We start from the raw sequence: 19,675 nt of genomic DNA, 5'->3' as shown, positions 1-19,675 counted from the left end.
CAGACATTATCACAGAGTGATCATTCCCCACGCATACTCATTTGTTTACATTAGTAAGTTGGTTTTTTTTTTTACCGGAAAGACCTCTGGGCCACTATTTTCTTTGACGCGGTGAATTGTGGGCAGTCATTGGTCCTCGGACCGTCCTGTCAGAGACAGAAGAGGAAGCGAGACACCCAACTTGCTGTATTTTTCTTGTTCAATGAAAGTCAATGAACTAAGTAGACCCGACCAGTCCCAGCTGCTATTGCATTGGAGTCTATGAGAGACGCACCCAGTTAAGTAGACCGGAACTGACAAAACATTTCAATGGTAAACGGCTTGTGTGAACTATCTTCATTTATCCACCATCTTTGTTACTGTCTGCTTCTCTTCCATTGGAAAAGATGGCTGCCTCGGCAGCATCGGCGGGTTCTACCCCCGGTTTTTGCCCAAGCTACGCCGTGATATGCTCTTTTCTAGAGCGGTATGGAGCCTTGCTGGATCTACCGGAGCTTACATTTCCACAGTTGGAGCGATATCTCCAAGACACAACCTCAGGTATAGTTTGAAAAGCGCGAGCTACTGTGGGGAGATGCGACTCCACATTGCATAGTGTTCTGTGTCGTTCGTACTAGTTGTGTTATTGTGTGGTTTCCAAACATAACGCATTTTATATACGTTTATTGTTGTCCCAGATGTATTGTTAGGATCCAGGGTGAAGTAGATGCATTGTTTAACCGTGAACTGATCGAAGATCGAAGGGCTTCGGTGAAATTTGGGGGCTTTAAATTATATCATTTATTTTCCAGCCAAGCCAGCCGTTATCTGCCAGGGACTGAAATGCACTTAATCACATAGCCTACTGAAAATGTTGTACTTTGAACTTTTGCACTGAGGTGATCTGTTTTTAACATTTATTAAAGTATATTGGGCAGTGCTATTATTCGGTTTATGACTGAGTATGTTGCGATAATGACAACATTGTCCATTGTGTTTACAGTTAAGTAATGTTTTGGTATAGTGGTTCGCTCGCGCTGTATTGCGCATGCGCACGTTCATCTTCAGGGCTTCTTGCTCACTGATGTCCCCATGTAAGTCTGCTTCATTCAAACTATTTTGGCGGATTTTGGTTGTTTGTATCACACATACTACATTGTTATTCCATACTTCCATATTATTGTATTTGTAATGATATTATTACGTTATTTGTTTATTGTTAGGAAATGAGGAAATGTCTAATTTAATGCATTGTTCTAGTTTTAATAAATTAAACCATATTGCATTATGCACGCCTTTAATTTTGGTATTGTACACTGCCCCAGTGTCTCCACTTCAGTGATGTATGACTTGTCTCCTCTCTAACGCCCAGGAAGTTCCAATTCAAACTCCCATTAGACAGCTCTGTAAGCGTTATAATGTCAAAATACGTTCGTTACTCAGCAAATATGGAGTTTCGCTGAGCAACCATCTTCATTTACTTCTGCTACAGCCGGTATGTACTTCCAAAAAAGGTTTAAATAAAAATGTACAACCCATCGAAATAAATGCATATTCGGCAACTCCAATCCAATTTGTAAGTCGCTCTGGATAAGAGCGTCTGCTAAATGACGTAAATGTAATTACTGGCATTACTGCCACGCACAGGTCGGAAGTCTACAACAGCTCATAGAGGTGTCCAAGATGTAAATGTTTATTTAGACCTTTTTTGGAAGTACATACCGGCCATAACAGGAGTAAATAAAGATAGTTGCTCAGCGACATTATATATTTGGTGAGTAACTAACGTATTTTGAATTTTGACATTATAAGGCTTGCAGAGCAGCAGTGGCGGCTCCTGAAAAAATTCTCAGGGGGGGCAATTTTTCTGATGATTTAGGTGACCTACACACATTTAAAAAAAGATATGTCCAGCAACAACATGAAGACAGGGGCAGCATATAAGTCAATACTGATATACACATTACTTGCTTCAAAAAGGCCTCATGGTTGAATTGGAAATATGTGCACCTGAGCATAATTCACAACAAGCAAGCAGGAGCTTTTGATAGAGGCTACTGAAAACATTGATGCAAGTTATTGGTAATAGGAAATGTTTATACACTTCCATATTCTGCCCTCTTGTATAGATTTGTGAAAATGAACAGTGATAGACATTTTGCCTGAAAACAGAATTTGAAAATAATTTCTAGAAAAGGTAAACACAGCTATCTGTATGGCTTTGTAAAAATGAACAACCATATTCTGGCCAATTGTATAGATTTGTAAATATGAACAACCATATTCTGGCCAATTGTATAGATTTGTAAAAAAAAAGTTTTACTTTTTTTTTAATGAAAAATAACTATTTTAAACAACATCAACTGTGAACTGATTTGGGCGTGTGTGTGTTAAAGAGACAGACAGGGAGGGACAAAGAGAGAGAGAGGCTACATTACTTGTACTGAAACTGTTCTCTTCTCTCTTTCAATGCAGCAAAGCGGTCAATGACTTTCTCATTGAAATCAGGCATAAAATTCAGCTGATGCACATAGCAATGCACGTAATGGGCATTCTTGAAATGCTCACGTACCTTTTGCTGCACACCAGCCTTCTCTCCCCTCATCACACTGGCTCCATCGTAAGCTTGCGCAATGAGTTTGACTCTCAGTTTCAGTCTCTCCAAAAGCACACTGGCGATTGAGACTGAGGTTGATTCCGAGATGGGAAGGAACTCAAAAAAGCGCTCCTGCACTCTGTGGTTGCTATCTATGTACCTCAGCACCAGCTGTGTATGTGTAGAAACGTCCGTGGTCTCGTCAGCTTGGATAGCTACGAAGTTCGCCGACTTCACCTCCTCCACAATATGTTCCCTCATGACCGCTAGCATACACTCCAGTAGCTCGTTTTGAATAGTCTTTGATGTGAACTTCTTTCAAAGAGACAATCGAGTTGCACTGAACGCTATAGCCATCTTGATAGTAGTACGTGAATTGATTGACGCTGCTACCCGCTCTTTTCTTAGTTACGTTCATGGTTATGTTACGTATGACGAAAGCGCGTAAGTGCAAGCCCTCAGAAACCCATAGAGATTGTATTGAAAGCTCTGATATTTGAAAAAAAAAGATTTTACATGAGAGGCTATGAGAGACTTCTGGGCGATTTTCAACCTGACTGAAATCGCCCCAAAACGGGCGGGGCCATTTGAAGCACGACTTTAGCCTGATTGGACATTTAGTGGCAGATCAGACGTCTAGATTAGAACACTGATAACTACTGTTGCCGTGATATAATTGATTAGAAAAAAAATCCCTTGCTTTTCCCGTTTGGCAGTGCGTCGCCCATATCGCCCTAATGAACACACCGCCCCTGCAGAGCAGTCGAATCAGAGCTTCCTGGGCCTTAGAGAGGAAACACCTTATACTCATTGTCGACATCTCTAACGCACAGATACTGGGGCAACCTTGCACAGGAGTTTATTTAATATGTGAAGAAATGTTTATTTTGTTATTGCCCACAGTCATCAAAACCTATTTTAATTCCTTTGTCTCCATTTGATAATAACTAATGCAAAAGTAATTAATTTTAAGTGCTCATAGTGGACCAATACCTATAAATATGATCAAATGTAGTAGGATATGGATTCGTGACAGTGTGTGAGTGGGATTCATATTCAACATACACATGCTGTAGCTGCATTCGGAAAGTATTCAGACCCCTTGAGTTTTTCCACATTTTATTATGTTACAGCCTTAAAATGGATTAAATAAATAAAAATCCTCAATCTACATACAATACCCCATATTAACAAAGCGAAAACTGGTTTTTAGAAATTTTAGCAAATTGATTTAAAAACAAAAAACAGAAATACCTTATAAGTATTCAGACCCTTTGCTATGAGACTCGAAATTAAGCTCAGGTGCATCCTGTTTCCATTGATCATCCTTGAGATGTTTCTACAACTTGATTGGAGTCCACCTGTGGTAAATTCAATTGATTGGACATGATTTGGAAAGGCACACACCTGTCTAGATAAGGTCCCACAGTTGACAGTGCATGTCAGAGCAAAAACCAAGCCATGAGGTCGAAGGAATTGTCCGTAGAGCTCTGAGACAGGATTGTGTCGAGGCACAGATCTGGGGAAGGGTACCAAAACATTTCTGCAGCATTGAAGGTCCCCCAAGAACACAGTGGCCTCCATCATTCTTAAATGGAATAAGTTTGGAACGATCAAAACTCTTCCTAGAGCTGGCTTCCCAGCCAAACTGAGTAATCGGGGGAGAAGGGCCTTGAGCTGACCAAGAACCCGATGGTCACTCTGACAGAGCTCCAGAGTTTTTCTGTGGAGATGGGAGAACCTTCCAAAAGGACAACCGTCACTGCATCACTCCACCAATCAGGCCTTTATCGTAGAGTGGCCAGACGAAAGCCACTCCTTAATAGAAGGCTGAAGACAGCCCACTTGGAGTTTGCCAAAAGGCACCTAAAGACTCTTAGACCATGAGAAACAAGATTCTCTGGTCTGATGAAACCAAGATTGAACTCTTTGGCCTGAATGCCATGTGTCACATCTGGAGGAAACCTGGCACCATCCCTACGGTGAAGCATGGTGGTGGCAGCATCATGCTGTGGGGATGTTTTTCAGCGGCAGGGACTGGGAGACTAGTCAGGATCGAGTAAAAAATGAACGAAGCAAAGTACAGAGAGATCCTTGATGAAAACCTGCTCCAGAGCACTCAGGACCTCAGACTGGGGTGAAGGTTCACCTTCCAACAGGACAACGACCCTAAGCACACAGCCAAGACAATACAGCAGTGGCTTCGGAACAAGTCTCTGAATGTCCTTGAGTGGCCCGTATTTGAACCCGATCGAACATCTCTGGAGAGACCTGAAAATAGCTGTGCAGCAACGCTCCCCATCCAACCTGACAGAGCTTGAAAGGATCTGCAGAGAAGAATGGGAGAAACTCCCCAAATACAGATGTGCCAAGCTTGTAGCGTCATACCCAAGAAGACTCGAGGCTGTAATCGCTGCCAAAGGTGCTTCAACAAAGTAAAGGGTCTGAATACTTATGTAAATGTGATATTTCAGTTTATTTTTAATACATTTGCAAACATTTATAAAAACCTGTTTTTGCTTTGTCATTATGGGGTATTGTGTGTGGATTGATGAGGAACTTGTTTTTTTTAAACCATTTTAGAATAAGGCTGTAACGTAACAAAATGTGGAAAAAGTCAAGGGGTCTGAATAGTTTCCGAATGCACTGTATTGGCCTATACAATAGGTGATATGTGGTTGAGAAACATTGATGTTTACCAAATGGTGTCATTATCCCACCTCTCCCCTCAGTTCCAAAGCTCTTGGTGGACCTTCATGTGAAGTTGTTGAGGAAGATTGGCAAGTCGGTGTCCGCAGACAGATGGGAGAAGTACCTTGTGAAGGTAAATAGATCTCAGAACAAGGCTGGACATTTTCTGCACACTCAGATACAGTTAGGCTTAGCTTTATAGATGAATCAAATTTCAATATATTACATTTTTGTAAAATACAGGCAGTGGCATGAGTCTGGGCATTCTGAATTATGATACTGTAGAGGTTAACCAATGGCTGATGGAATGTGTTTCCTTACAGGTGTGCCATGAGTTCAACAGTACTTGGGCATGGGAACTTGAAAATAAAGGATACAAGGACATGTCTGTGGAGTGCAAGACTGGAATCCTCAAAGTAAGGTTGCAATATAGCTATACTTAAGCTAGTTCTGCATGCAAAGACATGCAACATATATTTCCAAACAAGATGCAGGTGGTAAAAATGTAAGCTGCTTTTCATGTTCTTAAATAAGGCCTATCTTCTGTATGGTACAAAAGTTAATTCTCTGAAAATAGTCGTGCCAGTGGTGGTGGGACAGAACTTGTGCACTTCACCGAAGTGTGTTGTTGTATTGCAAGTCATATTCCATAAAAAATATTACAATATATTTTGTCCATATCATGCAGCCCTACTAACGTAATTTCCCCCCCCCCAAAGGCAACATTTCAAATACTTTCTCTCTGTCTGTCCAGCACTTGTGTGAGTGCCAGTTTGATGACAATGTCAAGTTCAAGACTGCAATCAATGAGGAGGATCCCGATAAGATGCGGCTTCTCCCTATTGGCAAGGACAAGGATGGCCTGATGTACTGGTTCCAACTTGACCAGGACAACAACGTGAGGGTCTATGTGGAGGAGCAGGACGACCTGGACGGGTCCTCCTGGAAGTGCATTGTCAGGTACTGTGGAACTATTGGCCAGATGGGATTCAGGGGATGAAAGAGGCATACTGTTGTACTGCAGAGCCTAAATGTCAACAGTCTTGTATTCCAGGTGGATCATAGATTACTTGGTTCATATGTAATTTTACCAGAAGATTACTAAGTTGGAAAGAGTTATTTGAATTATCCATCTCTATGCAGAGACAGAAACAGCTTGGCTGAGATCCTGGCACTGCTGAAGACTCAAATCGACCCAGCACTGTTGACAAAGAAAGAAGGAGAGGAGGAAGATGAGGAGAAAAATAATACTCGGGGAGAAGGTAGTGTTACATCAACAAGGCTTGTTACACCAATAATGTCATATGCCATCTGTTATTTGTTGTTTACTCACAAACATTTTCATGATATTGAAAAAGCATGAGTTAAGTAATATGCCTTGAATTGGATCTACTTTGTCAAAAGTAAACAACATTTATTTCCCTGACAGATGCAGTTCTAAATCTTGTACTTTTATTTTCTATGAATATATCATTCTGTTTAACTGCAATTCCTATGTATACCTTTTCTCCTATAGGGGAAGTTAAAAAGACAGATGATACCTCAGAAGATGAAGAGGACAAGCCCTCCAAGGGTACAGCTTCCTTAGTCTCCCCAAAAACGGAGAGTACAGAAAAAGAGGAATCAAAACTAGACGTATCAGATGCCAAATCCCCATTGAATGGCCTAAAAGATGAGTTCGAGTCAAAAAGCCAATCAGAGAAGCCTATGGTGGATGACAAAGTCACCATTAACACCCAGGCCATCAAAGAAGAGCCAATGGAGGTGTCAGAATCCAAGGAGAGCACAGCCACAAGTGCTACAGAGCCTCTTGCAGAGAAACCTTGTCTGACGCCACAGACAGAACAGACAGAGGAAGCCAAGAGGAAGACTGCAAAGGAACTCCAAAGGGCGATGAAGAATGACCAGCAGGCCAAAATCCCCTTGAAAAAGAGAGAGATGAAACTTAGTGAAGATTTTGATAATAATAGTGGCAGTGGCAGTAGTATTATTGTGCGAAACCCATCTGTTGCTCCTGAAGTCGAGGAGACAAGTAAAGAGGTATCTGATGCCCAGGTGGGGACTATGGAGTGTAAAAGTGATCAAGTGAATGGTGATGCTCGGCCTGCCACAGAAAAAAGTGTCAATAATGGGTTGAGAGACTCTGCTGATGGCAAAAAACAGCAAACAAAAGCTGTTGCTGGGGAAGACCGTAAAGGATCAGAAATAAACCTGCCCCTGGACAAAGACAAGGAGAAAGGGGAGATGGCAAGCAACACTGAGGAGCCCATGGAGGTGGCCATGGCTGATGAAACTAGCCTACAGAAAATTGTTCCAGTAGAAAAGGAAAGCACTGAAGATTCAGAGGAAGTAAAAAAATCTGCCCTCAAAGAGGCTAAATCTCCGTCCCCTCTAATGACAAAGCCATTGACTTCATCTAAGAATGCAACAAGCCCACCGGAGAAGTCCTCTGATTGTAAAGAGGAACAAAAAGTCAAGGTATCCAAGTGGGATGTAAAAGTGCGTCATACAGAACACACAACATCCACATCAATAGAAACAGATAAAAACCCTTCATCTAGTAAGTCACAGAAACCAGATGAAACTCAAGGAACAGATTCATCTATTGCCTCTCAAGAGGTAAAGTCAGCTGCCTCTAAGGGAACAGATAAAACAGTTGTCAATAAGGACGGTTATTCTCTTTCTGTAGTGAAAGAGATGGAAAAACCAACCGTCACAGAAAAGCGGTCGAATCCTAAAAACCCAGAAACCTCAGTCATCGCTAAACAAACCGGGAGACCTGACCCCATTACAGAGAAACCAGACCGCTCTAAACGCACAGAGATGCCAGCAGTCATAAAAAATACAGAGAAACCACCTTCTAACAAAGAGGGTGTAGAGAAATGTGATGTTTCTAAAGATATCAAAACATCTTCTGTAATGAAAAAGACAGAGATTTCAGAGAAGAGTAAAGATGCAGAGAACTTGGCCAGCTCTAAAGAGACCAATACGTCGTCAGTCATTAAAAAGGCAGACAAACCAGTTCCCAATAAAGAAGCAGAGAAACTGGAGAGCACTAAAGAGACTGACAAATCGTCTGTCATTAAAATGACAGTGAAAGCAGAGGCATCTAAACATACAGAGAAATGTGATAACCCTAAAGACATTGAAATGTCAGCTGCCACCAAGGAGAAAACTGCTGTCAGTGCTGAGATGAAGAAAAAAGCTGTCCTGGAGAAAGACGCTGAGAAAACGGCTATCTGTAAAGATGAAATGAGAACTGTTGCTAAAGCGACTAAGACACAATCTGGCCCAAAAGATGTGGAGATGGCAGACTTCTCTGAGAAAACAACCCAGTCACAACTGGATGAACCCAAAAAGGTAGAGAAATTGGCTACCCCTAAAGATGCTGGGAAATCAGCTACCCCTAAAGACACAGAGAAATGTACTGAATCAGCAACGCCTGAAGACGCAGAGAAATTGGCTACTCTTAAAGATGCTGTAAAATCGGCTACCCCTAAAGTTGCTGAGAAATCGGCTAAAAACACAGAGACGATCTTTAAAAAGATTGAGAAATCTTCCAGGGGACAGAAACCAGACACCTCTAAAGAAACTGAGAAACTGGCAGACACAAAGCCAGGTGCAGAAAAAGGAGAGAAACTTGTCACCTTTGAGGATGCCAAGCAATTACCCTCTCTCAAAGAGTCTGTCCCAGTGGAGGGGAAACAGGAGGAGCCTATGGAAATAAGTTCGGAAAAGTCAACCGATGACAACGTAAAGATCAAGGGACATGCTGAAAAAGGCTGGCCAAAAAAGGCTGTTAAAAGTGGAGAGAAGTGTGAGCTCAAAGACACAAAGCTCATGGACTGTGATGCACCATCAGAAAAACCGGCTGCTAGTAAGAAGGCATCATCTCTCACAGAGACTGAAGGTGAGACAGACGAAAGCCAGGACAAAGTAATCAAGGAAGATGCCACAACACAGGGATGCCCTCAAAAAGAGGATGGGAGGAAGGACGATCAGGCTAAGAAAGATGACAAAAAGGAGGATGATCAAGCCAAGAAAGATGACAAAAAGGAGGATGATGGGGCTGAGAAAGATGACAAAAATTCAACGGTAGCAGAGAAATCGGGTCAGGCAAAAGCAAGTGAAGGGTCTGAGGAAGATGAGAACAAGAACAAAGAGGATGAGGACAAGAGTGAAAAAAAGGATGCAGGGACAACATCAGAGATCCAAGAGGAGGGAATTCGCCTGAAAATACGTGGGATTACCCACCGGAGGAGAGCTGAGCTCCAGAGAGAGGAGAGGGACTCTGGGTCAGATACTGGTGAGACTGGGAGATCCCTGAGAAGGTCACCCAGGATCTGCAGGCCGACCGCTAAGGGGGTGGAGTTCCAGGACAGGAGGCTGGAGAAGAAAGAGGCCTCACCCCCTTTAGAGAAGGGTGACGATGAGGAGGAGAAAACTGTTCAAAGGAAGCCAAGAGAGAAGGTTGATCAAGATGGGCTGTACAAATCTAAGGTAAGCTCTTTCAGTAACTGCAGATATTTCTACATTCATATTACACAGGTGGATTGTGAATACATGTTTTTGGATCAACAGCATATTTTAGATCAGGGATTCACACAGTGTCAGCCTTCAGTAACTTACGTGTATGCTGTCCTACATTAGCCTTATGAAACCCAAAAGGTAGAATGTCTGTTTTTATGATTTGGCTGTCAAGATGACATCTTTTGTTTTCAGGGGCGACGGAGGAGAAAGACCCGGTGGTCCAACACTCGAACACAGAGGCGCAAAAAGAATGGTTCTGGTGAAGATGATGAAAGCGAGTGGAGCGAAGAGGAGAGCGAGGAGGACAACAGTGATGAGAGCTTTAAGGTGGAGAGGGGCAAGAGGAGGAGGAGGAACAGGAACAGAGAGAGGCACAATGACGACTCTGACACCTCCTCGGATGATGACCTCCCTCCTAACGATGACCCCTGCAAACACTGCGGCCTCCCCAACCATCCTGAGCTGGTGGGTCCTGAAAACGTGATCCCCATTTTCTCATCTCAATAAATGGCATATAGTTGTGATAATTATAATGGAATTGCCCACATGGTGGGCTGCAGGGTTGGGGTCAATTTCACTTAAATTCCAGTCAATTCAGAATGTAAATCAAATTCCAATTCCACATTTTTCTTATTTAAATGCATTGAAGATCATTTAAATTTGAATTTCAGTGTACTTCCTGAGTTTAAATGGAATTGACCCCAACCCTGGTGGGCTGTCATCATGGTTATACTATATTCATAATATGTATCTACACTGACAGATAAGACTACAATATAATGTGTTCCAGCTAATACACCTTCGTGTTCCCCTCACAGATCTTGCTGTGTGACTCGTGTGACAGCGGCTACCACACGGCCTGCCTCAGACCCCCTGTCATGATCATCCCAGACGGGGAGTGGTTCTGTCCACCCTGCCAACATGTAAGTAACCACCAGATAGTAAACAATTGGTAGTTGCACTACAGTTTGGATGCTAGCCACGTTACTGTGTTTTAAACGAATGGCTTGCTTTATATGTGTGGTATTATTTGTCATTCTTACCCCTCTCTCCTCGTGATCCCTGCAGAAGCTGCTCTGTGACAAGCTTGAGGAGCAGCTTACTAATCTCGATGCTTCCCTGAAAAAGAGGGAGCGCGCTGAGCGACGGTATCAACCTCTGAACCATGACCCTTGGTGTAAAACAGCAAATGACAACAGGAAGATAATGTAGCTCATAAAAAGTTGTTTTAAATTATTGTATTTTCTCCCTCCAGAAAAGAGCGGTTGGTCTATGTTGGAATCAGTGTTGAAAACATCATCACTCCCTCGGTAGGCAGCATTTGGTTGCTATGGTTATACCATCATGAAAGTCAATTGCAACACATCCAGAATTGTGTTTGTAGGACATCTGTGTAAGATGGTCTGTCACACTGTTCACTGCCTAGTCTAGATTGATGTTTGCTTCCTATATTGTACTGTGAACTGACACATTGCCAACTCTCATTTTCAGTTGGAGGTAGAGGAAGAAAAGGAGGAAGAGGTGGTGAAGAAGGAGAAGAAAGAGAAGAAAGAGAGAACCAAGAGCTGGGGTCGAAGGTCGACAAGGGCAAAGAAAAGCATAAGCTACAGGTATGACGTCTGTACTAAACTCATGGTTATCAGAACATTGTACAGTGAGGGAAAAAAGTATTTGATCCCCTGTTGATTTTGTACGTTTGCCCACTGACAAAGAAATGATCAGTCTATAATTTTAATGGTAGGTTTATTTGAACACTGAGAGACAGAATAACAACAAAAAAATCCAGAAAAACGCATGTCAAAAATGTTATACAATGATTTGCATTTTAATGAGGGAAATAAGTATTTGACCCCCTCTCAATCAGAAAGATTTCTGGCTCCCAGGTGTCTTTTATACAGGTAACGAGCTGAGATTAGGTGCACACTCTTAAAGGGAGTGCTCCTAATCTCAGTTTATTACCTGTATAAAAGACACCTGTCCACAGAAGCAATCAATCAATCAGATTCCAAACTCTCCACCATGGCCAAGACCAAAGAGCTCTCCAAGGATGTCAGGGACAAGATTGCAGACCTACAAAAGGCTGGAATGGGCTACAAGACCATCGCCAAGCAGCTTGGTGAGAAGGTGACAACAGTTGGTGCGATTATTCGCAAATGGAAGAAACACAACAGAACTGTTAATCTCCCTCGGCCTGGTGCTCCATGCATGATCTCACCTCGTGGAGTTGCAATGATCATGAGAACGGTGAGGAATCAGCCCAGAACTACACGGGAGGATCTTGTTAATGATCTCAAGGCAGTTGGGACCATAGTCACCAAGAAAACAATTGGTAACACACTACGCCGTAAAGGACTGAAATCCTGCAGCGCCCGCAAGGTCCCCCTGCTCAAGAAAGCACATATACAGGGCCGTCTGAAGTTTGCCAATGAACATCTGAATGATTCAGAGGAGAACTGGGTGAAAGTGTTGTGGTCAGATGAGACCAAAATCGAGCTCTTTGGCATCAACTCAACTCGCCGTGTTTGGAGAAGGAGGAATGCTGCCTATGACCCCAAGAACACCATCCCCACCATCAAACATGGAGGTGGAAACATTATGCTTTGGGGGGGGGGGTTCTACTAAGGGGACAGGACAACTTCACCGCATCAAAGGGACGATGGACGGGGCCATGTACCGTCAAATCTTGGGTGAGAACCTCCTTCCCTCAGCCAGGGCATTGAAAATGGGTCGTGGATGGGTATTCCAGCATGACAATGACCCAAAACACACGGCCAAGGCAACAAAGGAGTGGCTCAAGAAGAAGCACATTAAGGTCCTGGAGTGGCCTAGCCAGTCTCCAGACCTTAATCCCATAGAAAATCTGTGGAGGGAACTGAATGTTCGAGTTGCCAAACGTCAGCCTCGAAACCTTTATGACTTGGAGAAGATCTGCAAAGAGGAGTGGGACAAAATCCCTCCTGAGATGTGTGCAAACCTGGTGGCCAACTACAATAAACGTCTGACCTCTGTGATTGCCAACAAGGGTTTTGCCACCAAGTACTAAGTCATGTTTTGCAGAGGGGTCAAATACTTATTTCCCTCATAAAAATGCAAATCAATTAATAACATTTTTGACATGCATTTTTCTGGATTTTATTGTTGTTATTCTGTCTCTCACTGTTCAAATAAACCTACCATTAAAATTATAGACTGATCATGTCTTTGTCAGTGGGCAAACGTACAAAATCAGCAGGGGATCAAATACTTTTTTCCCTCACTGTATGTGTGTGTGGCTGGTCTTTATTTATTGTTTCAGTATGGTGGCTGATAAATTCCCTGAATAATTTCAAAGTCTTGTTTGCAGGTTTGATGAATTTGATGAGGCTATTGAGGAGGCAATTGAAGAAGACATCAGAGAGGCTGATGGTGGAGGTAGGAAGACATTATGGAATATGGCAACAAAGTCCCAGAATTATGAATTTCATTCAATAGTTTATGCCGCGTCTCTTAGTTTTATTGATGTTCTGAAATTATTTTTGGCTGCATCATTTCATCTGTGCAACCATGGTGTTTGCGCAGATGCCCTAATAATTGTGCACTCCTTTAATAAGGTTACGAAGAGTCAAGTCTGAGGCTGCATTTCATCCTAAGATAGATGTTCCCTCCTCTCTGCCCTCATATCCATATCCACTCCTATCAGATCTGTCAAGAAGAGTAAAGGAGGGATTTTCCCTGAATGAAATGCAGCCTCAGAGCCTTTTTAACTCATGTAGCCTGCAAACAATCTTTGTGTTCCTGTTTGATTGGGTCTAAACATTAACGTGTGTTACCCTCTACAGGAGCTGGTCGAGGCAAGGATATGGCCAACATCACATGCCATAGCAGAGGGAAGGACATGTCCACCATCCTGGCAGCAGGAGAGGGTGGCGAGGGCAAGGAGAACGGGCGCCCGCCGCGGCCCAATGCCGGCCAGCGCAGGAAGAAGCGTCGGCGTCTCAACGACCTGGACAGCGACAGCACTGTGGAGGAGGAGGAGAGCGAGGACGAGTTCCGTCTCAGTGACAGGTAGGTTCATTAGGGAAGTGGGAGGTAGGGGTTCATAAATCAGAACAGGGAGGACAAGGTTGTGTTCATAGGGCACCAAATGGAAGACAACGGACTGAAACGCGGAGGGACTACCTGGACTTTTTCGTTTTCCACTGCAAAACTTTTTTAAACGTTTCCCATTTTGTGCCATAATGAACACAAGCCAAGGTTCCACTTCATTGACAGCTATTACAGCCACAAAGGTGTGACACAAAGGGGTGTTGTTGAATTAATTTGTCACTCATTCTTCTCTCTGTTTTTTCTCTCTCTCCACTGCACACCTTTTCGTGTAGTACGGAGGAAGAGGAGTTTGTGGCGTCGGACAAGAGCGACGCAGAGAGCGAAGCGGCAGTCGTCTCCAACGACGACAGCGACTTCGGCAGCACACAACGCAGAACCGCCAGAACAAGGAGGCCGGCCAAACGTCAGAGGAGCACTCAGCCGCGACGGCGCCGCAGACCGCGAGGGTACTCAGACGATGAAGAGGAGACGAGTGAGGAAGATGAGGAAGAAATGGGTACATTGGCATCGTCATTTCCTCTGTGGTTTGAAGGGACATTACACTCCAGAATCAAACTTTGTTCGATGTTTTCAGATCTCAAAAGTGGTCTTCTCTTGAGACAAGTTCCAGGCTATCTGTTTTGTAGATTAAGCTTTATGCCATAATCCAAAATGAATAAATAAGAGCGTCTGCTAAATGACTAAAATGTAAATGTAAATGAATTGAAAAGGTCCTGATTTGTAGCGCTTATCAGTTCCATTCATTTGGGGTTGAGGCCTTCAGTACACTGGTTAGACACAGCCAATTGTGTGGGGGACGTGGATCCATCTTTAGATTTTAAGGTCTGAAAACATCTGCCATAATGACATTTGGAGTGTTGATTTTGTAATTGTCCTTTTAAAAACCAATAGGTATGTGGTGGCATCCCTGTGATGTGGCTCTCTTTCTGTGTTGACCTGTGTAACTAGTGTCAGAGGGCTCCAGCGAGTTTAGCGACAGCGACCTGGACTGTAGCCGACGCCGATCCCGCCGAAGTCAGACGAAGAAGCAGGTCAACTACTGCGAGTCGTCCGGCGACTCCGACGGCTCCAAGGCCAATACAAACCGCGACAAAGTCAAACCGCGGCGGCGCCTCGCCAGTTCAGACAGCGAAGGTCAGCCAGACGTTTTTTTCTAAACATGTACTCTTTGCCTCATCGACACCGCCATTAGCGTAGGTTCTCTGTAGGATGTGTGTCAACTGTAGTTAGTTGGCTCATTAATTTGTTTCTTTAACGTGTCCTCACTTGCTGTTACTTTAACTGATATTAACAATATGGTTTTAGCTAACGTCCTCTGTTTCCATGTGCCTGGTTCTTTCAGCGAGCTCCTCCAGAGGCTCAGACGACAGCGAGAGGACTAGGTTGAAGAGGAGGGCCGACTCATCCGAGAAAGAGTCCCAGCAGCACCGCAGACGGCTCTCGCTGAAACGGCGGCGAGCCTCCGAGGAGGACGATGACGACCACGATTCCGATGAATCATCGGAGGGAGAACGTCCGGTCCGCAAGCGTGTGAACCGCATCGACTCGGATGACTCTGACAAGGAGGAGGAGAAGGAGAAGAAAGAAACCAAGGAAGAGGAGGAAGGGGGGGTGCTGGGGAAGGGAGCCAGCCCGTTGGACTACAGCCTGGTGGAGCTGCACCCCCCCACCAACGGACAGAGTCCCATCAAGGCCCTGGAGGGCCTGGCTCACATTGGGCCCCAAAAGCCTGGGGCCACAGCTGTCGCCATAGCGCCCAACGGACTGGAGTTGGCACCACAGGATGATGATGAGGATGACCTGCTGGGGGTCACAGACCTGGTGGACTTTGTCTGCAACAGTGATATGTTGTAAAACCCAAGCTGTATGTTTGTTATTTTCTGTAGTATTGTATTTTTTGATATGTTGTTTTTCTTCTGTCCTTTTTTTATTTTATTTGTATTCATCCTCCTCGTCCCCTCATCAGTATGACCACATCCATCTGTATGAACTGGATGCCTTACGTGGGGAAAGTTCATTGTCTTCACTCTTAGCACCTCTCGCAGTGGGATTGTACAGTCATTGAGAGCACTAACCCACAGGTTGTTAAGTGGCATGTGACTTTGCATTGCATTGCATTGTCTTATCCTCTGTACTCGGTCACCGATGGACATGCGGGTCAGATACTTGACCGTAAATGACACACAAATGAACCTACCTGTTTCTCCAGCCAACTTCCAGGGTTGTCTACTCAGGGGTCCATCCACTACCCCATGCAATCCCCCATACAAAGAGTCCATCCCCCAACTTCATGGTTGTGTTCATTAGGCCCCAAAAGGAAGAAAACAGACAGAAACAGAGAGGAACTACCTTGCCTTGTCCAATAAGAAACGCTAATTTTCCGTTGTGTGACCTAATGAACATGACCCATGACCTCTGTTCTCCTGAGAGGCACCTCTCATAGTGTTCCTGCCTGGGAAAGAGGAGGTTGTATTGTATGATATTAATTCCTTGTTAGTTGGTCTTTGTAGGATGTAGATGTGTTTGGTTTTGTCTATATACCATTGCCACTCGTATGAGTTCAACATTGTTATGAGAATAGAAGATGGCAGAGGTCAGGGGTCAAACTGCATTCCATTAACGACTTAAATTAACATAGTTTTGTGGATCAACTGCTGGAAACCAATCGTTGTTTTGATCCCCCTGCTCTTTACCCCAAACTTTTAATATGAACGTCTTTCACTTTTTGATATTTGAATTCCATATTTTAATCCTCCTACATCGATCAAACTATTTATTCTTTGTTTTGATGTGTTCAATTCTATTAGTCAGTAGTTTGATAAGCTAAACCATTACACAGGTTTCCCACTTTCTTTTTTGGTCCATTTACAACAAGCACTGAATGAAAAAGCATGAGCACAACAGAGTTTAAGTCAGAATTCCCATGGGAAAACGGGACACAGAACCATCATCATTATCATGCTAGAAACAGCTTTTTTTAACTGACAGACTGGGAGACCAGACCCACAACCGATCCCATACTTTCTAGAAAATACAATCTCCAAAGAGTATTTCTCATGGATTTGGTCAATTGTTTTTACCCAAAGTATTGAAACGTTGTACTGGCACCTATATCCAGTTCTTTTTTTTTTTTTATCAATCGTTCCCATCATGTGGTATTTTGACTGTTTTTAATTAATTATTGATACGAAACACTATCAAGGCAACTAGCTCCTCAGTGCATCACGCCAAATTACAGGTGTCATTTAATCAACATTAAAATCTGTTAACTACCACCACATTGACAAGACTTTCCTTTAAATGGAGATTTGATGTCACCGACTGGAGTAGACCAACCCTGATCTTCTCACCTCTGTGTGCACATGAACCTGTTTCTAAAAACCCTAGTTTAGTTTTTGTATACTGTACACACATATAAATATAATTTTAGTGTGTGCTGTCAACACTATCAATGGATTAAATGCCCATGTTTTAGACTAATTTTGTAATATTGTTGTGTGGAATCACTGAGTATTTACAGAAAATTCTGCCAACTTTCTCTGTCCCTCCCAATAACCATGTCAGCATTTTAACCATTATTTTACGTACGTTGTGTTTTTATAATGTATTTCTTTGTATATTAAATCCTCCTCCTCTATTATCGTTTTCCTCCCTAGCAAACCATCAAGTGGCATACTGTTTCCTATGTACCTTCTTGTCAATACTGTGTGTAGGTTCAAAACCTTGAAGTAAAGGTACTTACTGAGTACACCTAACTACCTGCCGTTGTTCATCAAGACTATTATTTAGAAGTATATATATATTTTTATGGCCCCTGGTCTTTTTGTAACTCTCTGCCACCACCAGTGTTTATTGTAGAGAACACTACTCTTGCGCTAGTCTCCCCTCTACATTTTACTGCATCAACTGGAGACTAAATAAACGTCTCCGATCTCAAAGGCCTATCCTTTGTCTGTTCTCATATGAGTTCATTTTGGTTTTAGGGTTCCATTTTGAGGTCAGGTTAAATCACTGCCTTTCTGGGCCCATTTTCAAAAAGTGTCTCAGAGTAGGAGTGCTGTCCATATAATATTATTCATTATGATCTAAAAGGCAAAACAGATCCTATATCAGCACTCCTACTCTGAGACTGTGAATACAGGCCCTGGCCTCGAATCAAAATAATATTATGAATAAACGGCGCACTGGATTCATCTTTATATTAGGGAATGATATACCAGAATGCAACTTGTTTGGGGAAATGGTCCAGACCATAAATTGACCTCTAATGTATATATCTGTAGTTTTTGCTGTAATATATATTTAGAGGCATCTTTCTTTTATCATGGAAATAAATATATTTGATTGCATCTGTTTATAATAGTTTTCCTTGTAGAGGGGTCGTGATATTGGCACAACTGTTTTGTAATGAATTCATTGGATATCTGGCATGTTTGTTGGATGTTATTTTGTTATGTGCAGATGTGTTGGCCACCTTAAGGATTTGCCAGGTTCAATAACCACAGACCTCTAAACTCCTTTGCTCAGCAGTGTTCCTTGTGTCCTGCTACTGAACAGGAGAGCATGAACCAACCACTGGAGGCACAGACTATACCTGGCAGGACTGATGAGTTGTGTTCCGTAGGCATACAATTGTAGAAAACAGAGTGAAATGGGGAGATACTAACTGAACTTGTCCAATATGAAAAGCTTGTTTTCATTTTCAGTTGTGCCCCAATGTACATGACCCTGGACACAAACAAAGGTGGCCATCGTCAGAATCATGGGAAAGGTTCAAGATAAATGCGCTCAAATTAAGAAATGAAGCCTGTTTGTAAATTTGTCTTTTGTGAAATAGTGTTGGCATGTGTTCATCACCGATGGTAAACGTATCTTATTATTCTTGGTTAATCACACAATGTGTTTAATACTTCAAACTATGAAGGAAGATTTCCAAGGCAAATTACAAATCATTTCTGAGCTGCCTGCAATGCACTCAACTAACATGGTAATATTGACTACAGTTACCGCACCATTAGTTTGACTGCCCCAAAGCTTCTACTGGCAGTTCCATTGTGGGAATCCGATGCAAATGACTAGGGTTAGTTTACCATCGTTTTGGGATGAAGAAATGTATGATTTCTGATGTAATGTTCTCAAGAGATTACGTTTACAGCTGTATTTCATGAGTATGACATGGTGGGCCTACTTCATTTTAAATGACAAATCTGTTGTAGCAAATTATCATAAAAAGGTAGGAGTACACTAGTTGGGAGGGGCAGTTTCAGTCAGACACACAGGCAGTCCTCTGCCAGGGGGAAGTTGGTGCAAATGATTCAAAAGTGTTTGTTCATTAATATCGTTTATTACAGGTAAAATTGGAAGACTGGGGAGACAACTATACTGTAGGTCTGGCGTATGAACATTAGCTTGTAGATTGGTTGTCTATGTTTTGTCTGTTCCTCTTCAATACCTTTTTATTATTTAATTTTACTATTTTCTTTCATAATAATACAATCTTGTACATTTGTCATAATAAAAAGCTTTTTAAACAGGGTATGGTAGGCCTACTTGTTTTCTGTCTCTTGAAAAGGGGAGAGGACAGCATGATGGTGTGAAATATTGATCAAATCAGCTTTCTGACTAATTAATGCAGGCATATCCACTTGAGAACATCTGGAGAAAGTGTCTAGGGGGCATGTTTCCTTAAAGATGCATTCATGGAAGTTTAGTTGCTATAGTTTTTTTCAGAAATGTTTACTTGCATGTTTGTTGTATGGTTTATTTACACAATGTCTTAACTCATGAAGCCAA

At 42.7% G+C, this 19,675-nt stretch overlaps 1 protein-coding gene across 1 annotated transcript; it reads left to right on the top strand.

The window, feature by feature from the left end:
- The first annotated feature begins 364 nt into the window (after positions 1-364).
- On the top strand, positions 365-17,512 carry LOC311142948 (remodeling and spacing factor 1-like). Its single transcript, XM_084178714.1, has 16 exons — positions 365-540; positions 5,308-5,399; positions 5,590-5,682; positions 6,021-6,226; positions 6,410-6,528; positions 6,783-9,766; positions 9,989-10,261; positions 10,615-10,719; positions 10,865-10,944; positions 11,052-11,106; positions 11,288-11,406; positions 13,140-13,207; positions 13,615-13,840; positions 14,155-14,378; positions 14,831-15,016; positions 15,225-17,512. The coding sequence occupies exons 1-16, from the start codon at positions 387-389 to the stop codon at positions 15,734-15,736; spliced, it is 5,496 nt and encodes a 1,831-aa protein (XP_084034840.1). The 5' UTR covers positions 365-386; the 3' UTR covers positions 15,737-17,512.
- The last annotated feature ends 2,163 nt before the right edge of the window (positions 17,513-19,675 follow it).

The sequence above is a fragment of the Coregonus lavaretus genome (genome assembly GCF_964263955.1).
Source record: "Coregonus lavaretus genome assembly, chromosome: 15".
Taxonomy (NCBI): domain Eukaryota; kingdom Metazoa; phylum Chordata; class Actinopteri; order Salmoniformes; family Salmonidae; genus Coregonus; species Coregonus lavaretus.
The sequence above is the reverse complement of the archived record's forward strand: the minus strand, read 5'-3'. Positions and strand labels throughout refer to the sequence as shown.